Source organism: Parasteatoda tepidariorum, chromosome 5 (assembly GCF_043381705.1).
Source record: "Parasteatoda tepidariorum isolate YZ-2023 chromosome 5, CAS_Ptep_4.0, whole genome shotgun sequence".
NCBI lineage: Eukaryota > Metazoa > Arthropoda > Arachnida > Araneae > Theridiidae > Parasteatoda > Parasteatoda tepidariorum.
Window position 1 is genome coordinate 4,330,197 of NC_092208.1, and position 20,234 is coordinate 4,350,430.

Here is a 20,234-nt window from a genome sequence, read left to right on the forward strand (position 1 = left end):
TTTAAAATTCATTTCGTGATGACGTACATTCCAACAGTTTTTAAATTTTTTATCATGCTTAAAATCGATTATTTCGCGAAGAATTAATCCAAATTACTAATTCCAATATCGAAATTCTATTTTCTTTAATTTAAAGGAAAACTCCAAAACTTTAGTTTTTTTCTTTTAATTATAGTACATATTTAAATTATTTACTTTAATGCATTCATGAGGAGTTAAAAAATTAAGTTATCGAAAATTGGTTGACGAGTTTCGCAGAAAGCTTTTTTGTAAGTACACAACATAAAAAGCTATCAGTTATTTATTTCAAGATATCGTCCCCCCAAGTGATGTCCTGCTTAGAGAAAGAGGAAAAAAGGGGCATAAAAGAGAAGTGTGATATCACAAATTTTGTTTCACACTAAAAATCAACAGATTAAATCATTTTTTTCATCCTGCATTCATTTCATAAAGATAAAAAGTAAAGATACTTTAATATTATTATTATGCTTACAAATAAACATACTATAGTTTGTAAAAGCTAAGAACAAAGTCTGAGGCCGTCTGTTGCTATGGAAAGAAGAATAGCGCATTTTAGGAATAGTAGCTTCACTCAACGCAATAGACCGAAGAGAATTTCCTTTCCACGCCGAAACAGTCACATCTCGTTACCATAGTCACCGCCACAGGTCCAGACGAAAGTCTGGTGGAGTTCTCATTTTAGACAAACTATACCCTAGCAACAAAGTAACTTGGGCCTTCATTGGACCAATATTCACGAATCTTGGTTCAAAGGGCCGTTGTTTTTCACATATTGTCCTTATATAGAATTTTTATTTTATATCCGTCGTTGAACAGTCGACCCGATTTTCGGGTTTACGACTACTAATGTTCAACTCCGAAGCCTTGTCATTTTGAACCAATCCAGAAGACAAGGGAACTCCTGGATCAGTACCCCCAGAGGTATTGATTTGGTATGGGAACATGGAAGACTTTGCGAATCGACAGATTTAACTTAAAATCTACAAAATTCAAAAAGATTTTCAAAATGTTTACATAATCATTATAAAATAACTAGTTTCTGATAATAGGATGCGTAGCCAAATTATTCAACAAAAAATAAGCACCTTTTAAGCACTTAAAAAATATTTTTAAGAAATTAAAAAAAAAATCATAACTAGGCAGGGTTTGGAAAATTTTTGACAATTGACGGTCTTATCTTGTTTTAACCGTCATGTCCAAAAAAAGAAAAAAAAAAAAACTTCTGGCAGTATTTTTGACAATTGTCAAAAATCATGAAATTTTGAATAATTTAAAACGAATGGCGTTTTCATACGCTATTGACTGACAATACGCCGAAATAGATTGGGGTTGAATTAATTGTAAAAACGTTGAATAGAACTATGTGTGAACTGTGTCTTTTTGCATAATTCGAAGCGAATATCTACATTGTAAAGGAAAAATCTCATTTAGAAAAAGGGAAAATTAAACACTTTTTAAAAACACCCAATGAAAAAGTACCTTTAAAAAACGAAAATAAGCACCTTTAAAAAACGCTACGCACCCTGGATAAACATTGCAGAACTGAAAAATCATGCATTTTTTGTAATTTAGAGCAACAATCGATACGGCAAAGAAAAAAAAAATCTCTTTTTAAAAGACAGAAAATCAAGCACTTTTTACGAACTTTGAATAATAAAAAAACGACACCCTTAAGGTCTTTTAAATAACGTAACTCAAAAACAAGCACCTTTAAAAAACGCTACGCTTGAGTAAAAAATGGCACAAACACCTCCTTGAAATCGATCAATGGAAGCATTCCGGCAAAAAATATTCGGATCATGAGGTTCTGATTCCTTTCAAATATTTTGGGAAATAATTTACCAAAGCCTAATCTTTTACTTTCTATTATTTCTAATTATATTTACCCGTATGCCCTAAATAAGGGCGGGTCGGGGTAAATTCTTCCATTATTTCTAATTACAGTGAAATCCCGTTTTAGCGATATCCGAAAATTTCAATGTAACGAATATACAAGAAGACTGCAGATTTAGAAGATTGTCCTCCTGTTCAGAATCCTTAAATTATGCCATACAAAACAATAAATACAACAGTTTTACATAAAAAAGGAGAAAATATCTATGTTAATATCAGATACCATTCAGGGGTGATTGTGAGCCAGATTCAAAAATCCTGAAAATTTCTCCAATAAAATCCTTAATTACGTATTTCAAAAAAATTTAAGTCTTTATAAATTTAAATCATTGATATTTTCACAACATGAACTTCTAAATACAAACTTATATGCAGCATAATTTAAATGAATAATTAAGCATAAGTTTACTTGTATCTCTAATCGCATTTAACATTCTATCAGAAAAAATATTTACAAATGAAAGAGATGCCAAGTATAAATTTTGAGTTCGAATATTTTTACATAATTTTTTTTTTTAATACATAAACGTGATCAATAATTTCTTGAAACTTTTGGACCTTGGATTTCCGGAAAAATCCGGATTTTTTCCGGATCACAATCATGTCTGTCATTGTAAAAGTGATTTATGATGCTGTAAAAATGTTTCCATTTTGTCAAATAAAAAACCATTATAAAAACTGTATCTATCCATTTTTTTTTATTTCGTTTTACAAAGTAATATTTACAAAAATAATAAGAAACAGGTTTAGCAAGGCTTGGGGGGCTTCTTTTACAAACAGTTTATATATATATAGGCATATATATTTGAATAGGTCAAACATTTAATTACACATGAAATTTAAGGTGATACAGAGATGCCAACTTAGAATGAAAAATTTATTTAGGTTTTAATAACTTCATATAAAAAAAACAACATAAGAGAAATCTTTTTGCAAAAAGAATTTTAACACTTATATGTCACAGGGTCATGGCTGCCAACACGGATAGGAAAAAATCCAGTAGATTTTACAAAATAATATAAATTTCAAGATAATTGCTGCAAAATATACTAAACATTTTACATATATCGAATTTTTATAGTCATCAAGATAGAAAAACTGCAATATTTTTCAGTTAGGATTTCACATTAAATGATCTTGAAATGTTATGCATTAGGTTTATTCATAATTTTGAATAACAATATGCATTTAACTCTTTGACATACGAAGACGTCATTTGTTTCTTATGTCAAAACAATAATTGACGTGTCTCAGGCGTCTTTAACACAGAGATGCCAACTTGCTCCGGACACCAAGTATATAGTTTAAAGTGGTAGTTTATCAATTGTGATTCTTGGTTTAATAAATTCAATTAAGTAGATTTTTATCCAACACTATTTTTAAATAATTAGCAGGCTTATTTAATTCACCACTTTATAGTAGTTATGTCATGCTATACCTTTTAAATAGCAAGCAAAAATAGTCAAATATTTGCCACATTTAGTTAGTAGTTATTTACAGTTTAAAAAAAAAAATAATTATTTTGGCGTGTCCGGAACAAATTGGATCTCTGTCAACATTCCGTTGCGAGTTGTAGTTTACAGTACAATCGAAGATCATTTCTATATCAAGAAATGTTTAATGATATGTCAAAGGGTTAATTCATCAAAGATAGTAAACAGAATTTTATAAATGAGGCTCGCTTCATTATGTATTAGTGACACTTATCTAAATATATAACAAAATTCTATTTCAATAAGGGTTTTTTAAGGAAACTCACTCAAATTTAGGGAATTTTCTAAAATGTACAAAAACCAGGAAATTTTTTATTAAATCAGAAGAAACTGGCAAAATCCAGAAGAGTTGGCAGCTATGCAGAGTAATTTTGTTATTCGTTGGAGTAGATTTTACAGGTTTATCTACAGTTTGTCTTGATTGAGTAGACCTATCACATTTTTTGCATATTTGTCAGATCTTTTCCTTAATCAGATCACAGTCAGATCTTTTCATTTTTCAGATCACAGTCAGATCTTTTCATCTTCAGATTTTGAATTCATTAAAACAAAGGAAAATGCTTAAAACAGAACCTCAGAAAACACCTTCTCCCCTTTTCAAATTTAATTATCAAAGAAATTTTCATAATTGTACAAATAGAAAGGTATTCAAAGGAAAATTACACCATTTATCCTTTACAGATTCATTTCCTTCGTAAAAGGGTTGATGGTGACGACCCCGAAAATTGTAAATGCAAAAATTCAATATCAATTTATATATACATGATTCGTATTTAACATAATTTTTTGAAATAAAATTAAGAATTATATTACCTACCAATGACGAATATCACAACCTTATAGATGTCGGATTTTGAAATTGCATGAACACGAATCACGATACATAAATTTCATAATCGTGTGAATATGAATTGCGATATTGGATCATAAAAACACGTGATTACTAATCGCAATGCGTAGTTTTTAAATCACGTAAAAATAAGAAAATTGATGTTTGATACTACAAATGCATGAATATGAATTGCAACATTGGATTTTAAATTCGTGTAAATACGAATCTCAAAATTAATTTTAAAAATGTGTAAACATAAATTGTGACCTCAGAATTTTAAATCATGTGAATACGATTTACGATTCTTAAATCCCATGAATACGAATCACAACATAAACTTTTTAAATTAGGTAAATACGAAAATCGATGTTTGATATTCAAACCGCGTGAATAAGAATATTAGCGGAGAATATATCTCTTATTTTAGTAAATACAAAGAGGAAGTTTAATCAGGATTGCCACTTAAATCAGGAAGAAAAAAAAATTCCCTGTGTTTTCCCTGTACATATTATACACAACACATTAAGAGGAAAAACACAATCACTGTGATCTTGTGTGAGATATATTGGGCTAACTATATTTATCAGTTTTAATAGCTAGAAAAACAGCTGAACATACTTAAATAATGCTATCAGGGGTCTGTCCAGACATTTTGTGAAAGGTCCGTTTTTGTAAAATTGTGAAAAAATTACTCGTAATTTGTGAATATAAATAAACGTTAAGTCACGTTAGGTCCGCTTTTGTGAATTTGTGCAAATTGGGTCCGTTATTGCAAAAAAACTTTTTTCAAGGAGCTTTTTAAATTGTAAAGACATACAAGATTTTACTCAACACTGTAAAATTATAATTAAAAAAATTTAATTTTAAAAAATAAACAGCAATTGCAGCTACTAAATTAGAGATGCAGCATATAAATATTTGGTATTTAGCCTATACTGCTGAACACAGAATATTCATTTCGGACGAATAAAGGAAGAAGTGTCTGCCTAAGACAAAATTTAGTTCGTTTACATCTGTCTCTCCTCCCCCCCCTCCCATTCCTGGGAAGGGTTTATTCGATTAACAAAACAATAATGAAGATAAACAAATTTGTGAAGGGTCCGATTAAAAGAAAAATCATTTTGTGAAGGGTTCGTTTTTAAGTTAAAATATTTTGTGAAGGGTCCGTTTTTATGAAAAGATATTTTGTGAAGGGTCCGTTAACCGACCCAAATTTCTTCTAAACAAAGCCCATAGATTACACCTTGAGTGGTCATCATTTTTAAAAAAACGAAAATAAGAAACAAAATTCCCTGTATTTTCCCATTTTGTAAAGAAAAAAAAATCAAAATTCCTCACATTTTCCCTTTTATTTTAGATGATTTTTAAATTTCCTGTATTTTCCAGGTTTTCCTTGTGGAGTGGCAACCCTTTTAATGCATAACTCAATTACATAAATTCACATTTAACTTTACAAACATATGAATCAACTCTGATATGTGTACCCATTTAAAAAAATATAGTCAGCTAACACATGGCAGTTGGCATCCCTATACTACCTTCAAAAAGAGTCACCTTAACGGAATGGTTCCCAAAGCTATATTATTTATCATGCTATTAAAAACATTCTTCGTTTTACAGGAACCAGTTTTTTTTTCAAACCTACAAATTGATAAGTTACCACAAACACATTTTGCTTAACCACACACAGCAAGCAAGTAAATTTCAATATTATTTTTTTTTCTTCTTCTTCATCATTTTAATGGCAAATTGTTGACTACTTGGACTGGTCAAGAAGGTCATTTGAAGGTCGCTTTTGGCAATTCTATAACTTCCTAAAGAGAATAGAGAGAGAGAAAGAGAGCAAGAGAGATCTATTTAAGAGGGCGTTATAAAACAATAAATAAGAAGAAATACTCAATATTTACAAGAGTATATATATTTATAGTATATATTTATAAATCAAATATATATAACATATTTACGAGTCATTATTTTGCATTCGATGGGTCGATGGATTGCACTGTTTTAAAAAAATGTCAATTTTGATACTGTCTATACAAAACAATCTATTCAATTTTGATAAATATCAGAATGTCAAATGACATCTAAGCACTGGAAAATAAAAAACAAAATTTCTCTTAAAAAAAATTGGAAAATTACAAAATAATTAGAATTACATTTAAAATTATATATTTTTTTTACTACAAATACAGACTGGAAGAAATGTCACCTCACTAATTACATAATCAGCGATCACTGAAATATTAACTCTGAAAAACTATGTTTATTTTTCTTTTCTTTTTTATAACAGTATGATAAAATCTAAGGCCACGGCAGATCAATGGTGTTGTTTACGGTGAACAGTGCAATTTTCTTATAAAGGTGCTCGAATCGGTGCCACCGTAAACTCAACAATGTACATAAACACATTTTTATTTTCCAATGAAAATTTACAAAATGCAAAATAAAACTCTGCCTATATTTTCATTGATATAAATAATTTAAAAAAAAAATGCTCAGTGTCTAGTTGAAGATAAATTAAAAATGCACGTAACTATGATTTTTTTTTAAAAATATACAACGTATGAATAATTAACAGAGGAGAAAAAAAAAAGGTGCTTCTATTTACAAAATGAAAATAAGCACACTGGAAAAAACTCCAACAGATACTTAACAGGTGCTTATAGATTAACATTTCAATAGTTTTTGTGGTATAGTGGCACAACTGGCATAGTTACAACTGGCGTAGTTCAGCCTTTAGTCTAATGCATAGATATGCAGCATAGTTGTCATTCCACATGGCGGGTCATAAAATTAATACTGAAGAAAAAAAAATTCACTCTAGATGTAAGTTAGTTCATGATGAGCATCAGAAACGTAAGCCCCACGTCAGATTCTCAAACAGTTCGTTCGAGAAAGGCTTCGTCAATACAAGTAAGTGATGCACGTATCGTCCGTAAAAAAAAGCACAGCTTTTTTTTTTAGATATTTTTTAAGAGGTAATTTTAAGATACATGACATTTACTTGGGAAGGAGGCGCCTGCAAGAATCTTCTGACAGCAGCAAGGAACACATTTTTTTTTTTTTGTAAATGCCAGTTTTCTGCAGGAAATCTCACAACTTAAAAAAAAAATTTTTTTTCAAAAAGAGTTCATTCGTAAATCACACGATAGAAGAAATTAATATAAAATGCTGAGCAAAGATACAGCACATCATTCCCATTCGCATGCACAAACTCCACAAGTGAAAAAAAAAAATCTGTCACTTTTTAATTCTTGAGATCTATCGACACCAGCATGATTATGGAATGTTGGACGAGCATAGTGGTGAAACACGTTTTGCCAGCATAGCCTATATTTGTCAGCAACTTATTCTTTTGTCGGCAGAGAGCGACTATAAATAAATCTTTTTGACTTTTTGCACGGGTCTATTGTCGGCAGAGCTGTTGGCGGTCTTTCCGTTCCCGTTTTTTGGAGGTACGTTGAGGACGAGGTTGATGGGTTTGTTGGTGGTAGGAGAGAGGAAACCTTCCGTGTGGTTCAAATGGGGAGTGTCGCAGCTGCCCCGCTGTTCTAGATAGTGGGAGTCGTCGTAGGGAGAGTCCACTTCTTCAGATTTGCATCTCCTACTGAAGATATAGCCACTGATGAAACCAACAACTAAAGATGAGACTATACTAGTCGTGACGGCTATGGCGAGTGTTTCAGCAGTGTACATGTACTGATGACCTCTTGATGCTCCAGCGGTTCCACCTGATCAAAAAATTATATCATTAATACAAACAGCCATTAAAAAAAATAATAAATAAATCACTATCATATTTGCCAACATTCATAAGAAAAAATCCAGTAGATTTTATGAAATAATATAAATTTCATGATAACTGTTGCATAATGTACTAAATATTTTACACATGGGGAATTTTACGGATTTTTATAGTCATCAAAATAGAAAAATAAAAAAATTTTCCAGTTATGATTGACATTAAACATACTTGAAATGTTATGTATTATGTATACTCATAATTTCGAATATTAAAAGGCATTTAATTCATCAAAGATAGTTAAAAGATTTTTAAAAAAAATTAATTTAACTCTCTTACAAACAAATGCTTTGAACTGCTTACTTTTAATGAGGTTTGCTTTATTATGTATTAAAACTTTATTTAATTATTCAAAGAAGCAAGCAATTATCTGTACAAAAATTCTATTTCAATATGGATTTCCTTTGGAGAATTACTCAATTTTAGGGAATTTTCTAAAATGTAGAAAAATCAGGAGAATATTAATTAAACTAGTAGACCAGAAAAAACTTCAAAACTCTAGTAGTCTACTGGAAAATTCAGTTAAGTTGGCAGCTATGCGCTGTTAATGAAATACTTTTCTACACAAAGGACTTTGATAGGATTACCAATTCAGTATAAATTACCAGAGTCAATTTAATGCTAGTATAAAAGATTTGCGATTACTAAAAATATTGCCATTGCAATAATTTACCATAGGTTATCATTGAAGCCACTAGCATGAAAGATTTATAATTACTATCAACATTACCACTGGTATAAAAAAAATTGTAATTACTGGAGACACTAACATGGTGAGCTAATCACTAGCATAAAAGATTTTATATTTTATAATATAAATGTTGTTGAACAGCTGACCCAATTTTTGGGTTTACGACCACTAATGTTCACTGCCGTAGCCTTGCGATTTTGAACCAATCCAGAAGAAAAGTAAACTCCTGGATCAGTACCCTCAGAGGTATAAATTTGTTATGGGAAACTGGAGGACTTAGTGACTTGACATATTTAACGTGCATCAGTCACCATTTTACTACACAGTGAGTCTTCGTCCGGCGAGGACCAAACCCACGACCTCTTGGACATGGGCCCAGTGCCCTACAAATCAGGCTATCTTGGCCCCAGCATAAAAGATTTGTTTTAAGTAGAGACATTACTATAGATGTAACTTAAAAATATTGCAGTGAATAAGAGATTGCCATACAAAATTTGTAATAACACAGCACACATTTACACAGACAACAAATAATCTTTTTAGTAAAATATTAAAACAGAAAGGTATATTATTCAATCGAACCAACACACATTTTTGTAACACAAGGAAAATCTCAGTTCTTGACACAAAAAAACAACAACTTATATCCAAGAATAAATTTTCCACGACAGATCTTAAGCCAGAACTTCATTTTGAAAGGAGTTCAAGTTCATATGAACCCATGCTTATGCATAAACATTTAAAACCAGTTAATTAATAATATAAAATATTTGTTTTAAACAAATTTAAAACTAAATTTATTACACTAGTTTTAATAACTTGCATTTTTCTTCCAATCTTCCTCTTATTGTTTAATTTCAATATATATACACTAAAGTAGCATTTAGATTGCAGAATATTTAGATAAATTTTAAATATATCCCTGCAATATAACATGCTTGGAGCAAAACAATTTAAGTCCACAGACTATGCGGACATGTATATATATATAATATAACTAATTCAAATAAATTCGTTTTTTGTAATTTTAGTAAGGAGAATCTTTTATCCTTCGTTCAAAACAGAAAAAAAAACTTTTAACTGGTGAAATTTGTTTGCTTATTTTTTAAGGTATCCCTAAAACATTTGAACCCAGTTATTAAAAGTCATATTGCAGAAATATTAAAACAGCACATAACACTCCCAGAAAGCATGTAACCTTTCAGCAACCTTGTGTTGGAATTTTCTTTTGCTTGTACTAAAAACCTTTTTTTGATAAAGAAAAAATATTGCTGTTTCAAACCTTTCATCCTAAAAGGATTAAAAATTATTTTTTAAAGCTTTTTAAAAAAGTATTGTCACTTAGGTTCATAACGACATTTTAGCTGATGTCACACTAGCGATAGGATCAAATTGTATCGTCCATTAAAATTTCCTGACAAGGTGGATTTTAGCTGAGCATGCAAGATGTTGCTAAAAGAAACCTTATAATTACCCAGATTTAAGATTATTTTCATTTTAAGACTAGCTTTATTTAAGGATTTTTTCACGCTAAGACAACCTCGATTAAAGGTTTTAATATAGAATGTTGTTTTCCGAGGTTTCAGATTAGGGTAATGTGTATAGAATAGAGCAGATTGTGACTGGTCTTGTTTTAAGATTAGAAGGTTTACACATAAACCAAAATAAAAACCTTTTTAGGCTTACATTTTTGCTGAGTGAAAATAAATCCTATTTTGTTATCTAGGATTGATATTAGTAGAAAATGCATTTAGCCACAGGTAAATACATTAAAAAAAAAAGAAAAGTAGAAGGTTAACACACTGAAAAACTTTTGGTCAAATGATCGGATTTTAATGCACTCTAATAGTTAAAAGCACTTAAACATGCCAATTAATTAGCGCAGACGTTCTCTCTTAAATTTCAAAATCAGGCCCAAAAATGTACTTTCTCTAAATCAGGGGTTTCCAACTTGCATGAGGCGGGGGGCCACAATTAAAAGCACAAATCAAATGGTNAAATAAGAAAGAGCAACATACACAATTATTTTTGTATTTGAATAAATATTTTCTTGGATGCAAAACCTGAAAAATAAATTTCTTTGCACCGTTGGTATGTTAAATTTCACAGAAACGAAGAAATTAGGTTTTTATTAACGAGAAAAGTATTTTAAACCCATATAGATTTTTTACAAAAATTGTCCGTAAAAAAATGGCAACTAATATATGTTCGCGGGCCACAAAAAAAAAGGCTTTGCAGGCCGGATGCGGCCGCCAGTTGGAAACCCCTGCTCTAAATGAATATACCTTTTTACCCCTATCAGATTTGGATTTTGGACTGTCAAAATATGGGGGAAGCTAAATGTGGAAAATACGGTCTTAATAATTTAGGCAGGATCTCAACTTTTTAAACAAAGTCAAATTTTTTTTGCATACAATTATAAATTTAGTTATTTCAAAGATAGTTTATTCAGAGGTAATTATAAATTTAGTTTAATTAGAGATAATAGAAAAATTATTTTGAAATTATTATTTAATTTAATAGCAAAAAAAATTTGAATTGTAATGAAAGGTTTTACATAATTTTAAAGAAACTTTCAAGTTTTAATGGCAAAATACGAAATTGCTTAAAATTAAAAATCCTTTTTACTATAATGAAATGAAATAGTAATAAATAATTATAAGAAAATTTTTTTTGTGTGCAAAATTCTTTCAATCCGCTTAAAAAGTTTCAAATGTGGTGAATGACCCAATAAATAAAATTAACATTGAGAGATAAAACTGTAGACCACCCCCTGCCTAAACTAGAAGAACTATATCTAAAGATTGCTGACACTATATTTTGCGATTCAAGAATCAAAATCCGTGGGGGAAAAAAAGAAGAAACATTTATATAGAGAAAGTACGTTTTTATGCCTGATTTCATAACTTAAAAAAGGGTTAGCACTTATTAGTTAGTATATTTATGGTTGGGCTTTCAAATTATAACAATTGTGATTAGTATGCCAAAAATCTAATTTTATTTATTGATTATTAAAATAACATTAGATCAAAAGATATTAAAGGTGTTCCCTTTCTTATTTTGTGCATTGTTCAATGAAAGCACACAGAAAACTTATAGATAATAATAATAAAAAATTCCATATTTTATTCGGAATAGTTAAATGTAAGACCAAACATTAGACTAGAAATCTTTTATTTGGACTGATAAACAGTTTGAAGTTGATTATTGAAGAATTTCTACTATCTATTTTGCAAAGAAGAGTTTTAAATGCCTTCTTTTGAAACTAGCTTTAATAACAAGTTAATTTTTTTCTTTTAAAATAAAAAAAAAAAAGTCGAAACCACAATAGGGAAACTAAATTCTTCCGTAAAGGCTGCATAAAAAAAAACTACTATTTGGAGACTGTGTCCATGCATATCATTTTAGAGGAGGACCTTTCATTAATAGGAGAGTCTGGCATTTGTGACAAGCCATAAGGATGCAAAAAAAGAGGAATAGCCTGAATAATATTTGATCTTATGATCAGATTTTCACATACTAATACTCAATCTTAATGGTTCGAGGGCCTTACCCCTTGGAGATATTTTAAAGTATAAAATCAGACAAAAGAGCATACTATCTCTAAAAAAAACATACATTTGTATAGCCGCAAAATATAAACGCTGTTGAACAGCCGACCCGATTTTGTTTAACTCCATAACCTTGTAATTTTGAACCCGATCCAGAAGACAAGGAAACTCCTGGATCAGTACCTCCAGAGGTATGATTTGCAATGGGCACAAGGAGGACTTTGTCATCCGACAGATTTAACGTGCACCAGTCAGAATCTTCAACCAGCGGGGATCGAAACCCACGACTTCTTGGACGTAAGCCCAGAGCCCTACCAACCAGGCTAGCTCGGCCTCTTTCTGATTAGCTTTGCACTTTTATGCCGCAATATGGGAAATAGGATCGCTATAGTTGGACGAGAAGAGAGGTCAAAAGTTAGGATACTTAAATGTTAAATTTACTTCTTACATATTTCGCACTCTTGAGAACTTTTTAAGAGAATCGAAAAATCTTTGCACATAATTATAGAATTCATAAAAACTGAAAATAATTCAACACTAAAAATAATTTTTATTATTATTTTTTTATAATTTTTATTATTTTATAATTATTATTTTATTAAATGAGTAAAAAAATTTGAATTGTAAGGCAATGGTAATTGTAAGTTAGGCATTTATGTTATGTTTTTTTTAAACATAATTTTCCAAATGTAGCAGTCAAAAACTACAATTCTTTTTTCCAGATGCATAGCCAAATTTTTCAACAAAAAAAAAAGAACCCTTTAAGTATTTTTTAAGCACCATAGACATTAACAAAATGCAAAATAACTTTTTAAGACTTTACATGATCATGATAAAATAACTAGTTTCTGACGAATCTTTTTCTTGATTATATTATCCGCCATAAAAAGATGGAGAGATTTTTCGGTTCGATTTCAGAGGGGGGAAAATGAAGCCTGAATTTGAGAATATCTTGCAAAAAGCAGTAGATTTGTAAATGAGTGTTCGAAGGTTCACCGAAATGCATAGTGTTTGCATGAATCGTGAAAATGTTGAATCGAACAATCTGAAAACCATGCTTTTGCATAATATGTGGCGAAAATCGAAATGGTAAAGAAAAAAATCTCCTTTTTCAAAAAGGGAATATTAAGCACTTTTTAAAAAACGAATGACAAAAATAAGCACCTTTAAGCACTTTTTAAAAATGCTACGCACCATGTATTCTAATAAGATTGGTTTTGTTTAAACTTTACTTTCAGTGGTAAATCAATGCTAATTCTGTTTATAAACTAATTTTATCACTAAAAAAAAAGATTATTTAATTCTACATTCTTTATTTTGCTAAAAATCAAGAGGTAGAATTAAAAAAAAAAAAAATTAAATTTCAGTATTGAAACTTGAGAAGTTACTATACTAATTAAATTTATTATAAATTTAAATAGGGATAGCACTAGAAGTGATTTGAAAAGAGAGCCAATGTCAAGAGAGAGCAGAGTTTTGTTGGAAGTCAGAGGAAAGATGATACACACTAAATAATGAGCACATTTATTATAGCACTATCAATGTTTGAGACAATAGGTTTAAAAGCAACTTTAGGGAAGGAACAGAAATGAGCATAAGAACTTTTTATTTTATTCTTCATACAGTGTGTACAACCAGATTTTTCAACAAAAAATAAGCACTTTTAAGTACTTCTAAAGCACTCAAAAAATATTTTTAATCCCATTTAAAAAAAAAAAAATTCATAATTAGTATTTGTGCAGCAATAAAAACTATTTTTTTCTGTCGTTTAAAGTTCTTAATTTATAAACATAAAGTCAATAAAATTTAGAAACATCTTCAAAAACTTAACATAATCATGATAAGATAACTAGTTTCTGATAAACATTGCAGAGAAAATTGTGAAAATCATAAATTTTTTAAGTTTAGAGCGACAATTGACATGGCAAAGATAAAATCTCTTTTTAAAATATGGAAAATCAAGCAATTTTTACAAACCACAAATAAAAAAAGAACCTTGAAAGAGCTTTTAAAAAAACTTAAATCAAAAATAAGCACTTTTTAAAAACGCCATGCACCCTGTAATAGTAGTAGAATGAGAAGGGGTAGAGTCAGATTTTAAATATTTATGGGGCAGAGGCAAACATATTCTCAACATTATAGTAATCAGATTTGTTGAGAAATTAATAATTTATTTTTGAGGACAGGTGAGATTAGATTTATTCGAGTGTTTATTTGAAGAAATAGAGTTTAAGAAAAATATATGTTGATGATTTTTTTGTCTTAGAAGTGGTACTGATTTGCCAGAGTTACTTTCTGTAGTAAACTTGGTAGACCCCAACACTCAATTTACTTTAAATGTGGAAATTAATTTTAATTTTCTGTTTTTAGATGTTTTTGTACTAAAGATCCTGATCATTTTCTCACCTCTAATCATCTCGTTGCTCCCTAATTCAAATTATTGTCAGCATTTTATAATTTTGTCTCTGACGCACAAAGTCTTTGCTCCAGCTCTTCTTCTTTAAACTCCAAACTTAACCTGCTCCACTCGCTTGCTGCTAATCGTGGATTTATCCATGTTTTAGTTTATTCAGCTCTTGCTAAACCCACTAAACAGCCCTCTAATCCTTAGAGAGAATTTGTCATTTTTCCGTTTTTTTCTCCTGTCTGCTATAAAATTGCAAATATCAATTCTCGTTTAGGTTTAAAGCTTTTTTTAGGCCTCTTAACAAAATTAAAATTAAGTCCCCTAAAGATCCTATTAGTTCAGATAATAGCAGGGGCGTTTACCACATTTTTTGTCAGCCCAACCTTGAATACTTTGGAAAAACAAGATGCACTTTAAAATTTAGACTTAAGGACTAAGATGTGTCCATTATTAAGATTTTGATGAATCATTAATTGCTGTGCATTGTTGGAATCTTGGGCATCAATTCAATTCAAACAATGCCGAAATTATTTCCACCCCCACTTACATCAGTCCAGGAATCTGAAAACAAAATGCTCTGCGCATTTGTGGGGGGAAAAATGAATTTAAAAAATATTTTTATGCTTTTGAATAACAAGGTTAAGAAAAGAATGTAAGAACAAAAAAGTTCTAAAATGTCGAAACCCTCCCACTCCACTTTTCATGTATCTTGCAGGCCCGTAGAGAATAATAGATTTTTTGAGGGGGATATATATATATACATACATAAATATATATACAGTTGAACCTGTTTATCTCGAACCTCTTAATCCTGAAAACCTTTATATCTCAAAATCTCTAAAATTCTCTACATTTGCTGTCTAAAATCAATGTATTTCCCATGTTCATGTCGAAATTTCCCCCCCTCAAAAACCCCAATTCTCGAAATTCAAATAATAGAGCACAAATGACAAAACTTTCTTTGTCAGTAGAATTTGCAGACAGAGATGAATTTCGTGAACCCACAGGAAGTAGAGAGGAACAGGTTGGGGGTGATTCTTGCAATTTCGATCACGAGGAATACATTGATTTTGGCACTAAGTGAGGGGTTAGCTTTTCAATATAGATAAGAAAGCTAGGAATAGAAATTCATTTTCACCTCAAAATTGTAACCAATTTATCAAAGGATAATTATGAGTTTTAAAGTGAACTATAGAAAACAGTTGGTACGCAAACTTGTAGATGCATAGATGAAGAAAGTTCTATTCCAAAAATAAATGAGTTGAATGGTATCAGAATGACTGTTATGCCTGGAGAAAGTGTTTCTAAAAAGGCAGGTTTCAAGAATAGCTGTGACTTTGATGAACAAGAGGTTGAGGGCATCAGTAAAAAAGAAGAAACTGTTAATGCTGGAAATGCAGTGCCAGATTTGCTAGAATGGAATGCAATAAAACTGAGATTTAATGCTGACATTAATTCTAAAGGTTTTACAGGAGGACAGTTGCCTGGTAACATGCGAAACATTGATAGATGCGGAAATCATAGATAGTGTCAAAGTTATATCAGATGAAGAAGCTGAAGATCATATTGATGAACCAAAAGTGAGTGTAAAAGAGGTAGAAAAAGCTGTAGAACTCTTACAAATTATTCTTGAATCCCAGGAAAATGTTGGCTATGAGGGATTTGTTGCTCTTTATTTATCACTCAATTAAACACTTTGACTTTAATTAACATCCACTTTTAACATTAAGTTAACATTGACTTTATCGGATAAAATTTCCAGATGATTCTGTACTGGAATGCTCTTTAGTTTGCGTACATAAAGATGGGTGATTTGTATTTACATAGATATGATTAAGAGAATAGATTACAACATAGATGTAAGAGCAAGAGTTCCAATTGCTGATAAAAACATAACAGATGTGGGATACTTAAAGAAGTTTTCCCTTTTTAATTCTGCTTGGAGAATTTCTAAAAAATGCAACACCATCCAAAATAATATGATTTACTGTGCTCATTTGATAGATTAAAATAAAGATAAAATTGATACATATGCCTTAAAATAATTTCCAGTTGGTCTCTCCGTTTTTGGGTTTGTGATCTTGTTTATAAATAGTAATTTTAACAGAACAATTCATATTCTTCAGAAATCTAAATGAATGCAAAAAAAAAAAAAAAACCTTTTTTTTTTTTTTTAAATTTTTAACACTTAACTTTCTATGAAGTCTTTGTTATTTATAATGAAATAGGTTTTAGAGCAGATTTAAAATAATTAGTATTATAATTACATACATCCATATTTTTTCATTATGTAAACTAATATCATTCATAAAATAGGTAACAAAACTAAGTGTACTATTTATATAATTGTTATGATTTCTAAATTAACAGATTTTAATGCAACACTATTCCAAATTAAGAATTTGCAATCCTTTCTTCTACTGCCCTAGTAAAAATCAAAACAGCTATTTGTCCTTACATAGTTTTAAAAATTTCTTAGCTGAAATTTCAACTGCTTGCACAACAAAAGTTAATTTCTGTAAGAACAAAAGTTAATACAGTTTACTAACAGTTTTTCTAGCTGTAACTTTAACTTTTTTTTATATGTGGGCGTATCATCATTAAGTCTTACTCTGTATGCTTTGAAATTGTGTTTTTTTGTCATTAATTTTTCTTTATGTACATTAAAATTTTTTAAATTGCTTTTTCTTGTTTGTTTTTCCATTATGGGGCTGCAGGGCACTGTCAGTTTTTGGTTTTACCACTGACAACAGAAAGGTTCTTGTGTGTTGATAGGCAGTGTGTTTCCTGATGAAGTGCTGTCCTGCTATAACATATCTTATGTAGTTCTCTGCTAGAATTGTATTTCTGACTTTCAAAATTACAGTTTACAGAATATTTCGCTTTATAGATATCTTCTCAGTAAGAATACATTTATGCTGGTCTTAAAATAATCCATTATCTTCTAGCTCAAAGAAAATTTAAAACTCAAGTTGCAGAATATTCAGATTTAAATCTTTCTACTAAGAACAAATTTTAACGATTGGTTCTGCATTACACTGTTTACAAATTGATGAAATACAAGTCATGAGAACTGTTTAGAATAAATAAAAGAACATGCAATAAGAGAGAATAAAAAGGGATGACATGCAAATATTAGTTATTGATCCTAAAGAGATGGCAGAAATAAGTTTTGAATATAGTCAAGTGAAGGGAAGTAAGAAAGAAAAATGAGGACAGTAAGCTCAAAAGACCTCTTATAAGTGGCTGCTGCCTCCTGCCCAGAATAAAAAGCAAAAGATAATTGGCAACAGCTATTACATAATAGAATTTTTATAACAAAGTAAATCTTCCATCAAACTTTAAGCAACAACCAACCAGAAACGAGGTTACATAATTATTCTTTTTAAAAAATAACAAAGTTAAGTTTTTAAAGTTATTGCTTACCCTTTAATCGCTTATATTTTATGCAATTCAAAAACAATTATTCTTCCAACAGTGTAAAATACGAGAAAAAAAAACTACATAAAATAGTCAATGAAGTACTTAAAACAGATTTTTAAGTAAGTAAAAAAAGAAAACTTATTTTAAATTTTTATAATTATTTGAACAAAAATTGGCCTTAATGAGTATTCACAATTTTACTGAAGAACATTAATATATTAAAAAAGTGTAATCACTGTTATAAATCATTAATATAGCAAAATAATCTGTAACAAAAAAAGTAAACCAAAATTAAAAAATTTCAATTTCATTTCTATATCTTAAAATGCAACAAAAGGAAAATAATAATAAATGTAGTAGAACTTAACATAAAAAAGCTCATTTAATTTAATATTTAGTTCTTAAAAAGTAACAAGATAAATGATAAAAGAAAAAAAATTGCAAATGCTGTTAAGCATAATTCTAGAAACAATTTCTCTTTACATTTAATTTACAAAATTATTTATGCCAAAAGTTGTAATCTAGAAAATAAAACATTCAAGCAAAGACATTTAGACAAATAGCTAATTGAAATTAACATAAACGGTCCCAATTTTCAATAGGAAAAGCAACCAATACTGTTATTACATTGACTGATTGAAGTCCTTTTACAAAACACAAACAAGCACTTTCACTTATTAAGGGATAACAGTATAACACTCTATTAAGAAAGATAGAAAATCATTATTTGCATCATTTGTGTAAATGTTACAGGTAAAAAATAAGAAAGAAAGAAGCTAGTATTTTAATGTTTGTGGTTCTTAATATATACTGGAGCCCACTAAAGTTTGCAACCATATTCTCAAGATTCTAAGGACTATAACTGTAGCTATAAAAGTGGTATCTAGATATAGCAAAGGGGCTGTGCGCCGTACGATATCACTTCCGCATCACCAGATGAGAGATAGCATTTCCAACTCAAAAAAATAATAAGATGGCGTAAAAAAGAACTACTAAAATTTCACCCATTTAGTGCAAATGCATACTTTGTGAACCTTAATGTTAGGAAAAGAACACTTAGAACTAGCATTTGTTTGCTTCTACAGCTGAAATATTGTAAGAAAGAAAAAAAAATTGGTAGTTATCACAGAATGCCTTTTATTTTTTATGTGTAAAATGTAAACACCGAAAATGAACCATCTGGGAATTTTTGCTAAGACCGTTTCCTCATTAAGAAATCTAGAACAAGTCCTTCATTTAAGGTCAATGGGAAGATCACCTACCATTTCTGTGGCCTCATATAAGCTAACTGAATTTCGCCATAAAAATCAATCGCAAAAATATTTTAACATAACACCAGTAGAAAAAAAAAAGACCAGATAAAAGGTTAAAAACTCGTTTCTGAACATTCATGTCCACAAGGGATTTGTTCGCACTAAATTGATGATTCTCTACAAATGAATTTTTACGTCATCACATATCGTTTTTGAGGTAGAAAAATTCAATTTTTAGTTTTTCACCAGGTAGTAATCACATGGTATAGCAAAAGTACTTTGGTATATCTAAACATCACTTTTATAAATATATCTGTTAGGTTGAGAAAAGGAACTTTAGTGGGAACTCTGTATGTTAACAAAAGGAAGAACTGTTAATCCTATGGGAAGGGAAAAAATTATTTTATCAAAATGTAAATAAAAATTAAAAATTGCTAATTTAGAAAAATAAATTTTAACTGACATATAGTAAATAAAAACAATATATTTAAACAAAGGTGTTGGTTTTCAATTATATAGCGAACATACATAGCATAACTAACATTTCAGAAAACAAAAGTAACTTGAATCTATCACAATTGCAAAAATAAAATTAGACAATGAGAAGTCATAGTTGCTTTATATTTATGTCTCAAACAAAATGACCATTTAATTAAAAAAAAAAATGTCTCAAATGTCATGACCATTTTATTAAAAAAAAAAAAAATATGCCTGTTTATGGAACACATTATTTCCCAAAATAAGAAAATGGAACTTTTTATTTATTTTTAATTCTTAATAAAGTTTATTTCTGAATAAATATTTCAATTTAGAAACATTAAATCCCTACAAAATTTTTAGTACATAATTGTTTAGTCGGAATAGT

The 20,234-nt window shown here is 29.7% G+C and overlaps 1 protein-coding gene across 12 annotated transcripts in view; it reads right to left on the reverse strand.

Annotated features, from left to right (window-relative positions):
* Nucleotides 1–6,485: 6,485 nt before the first annotated feature.
* The window catches only part of LOC107456505 (semaphorin-1A), a 185,194-nt gene continuing 171,445 nt past the window's right edge, over nt 6,486–20,234 (reverse strand). For all 12 annotated transcript variants that reach the window (XM_071180937.1, XM_071180934.1, XM_043048674.2 and 9 more), the window contains one exon: nt 6,486–7,973. In XM_071180937.1, the coding sequence (XP_071037038.1) occupies nt 7,615–7,973 (359 nt within the window). In that variant the 3' untranslated portion in view covers nt 6,486–7,614. The remainder of the gene's footprint in view (nt 7,974–20,234) is intronic.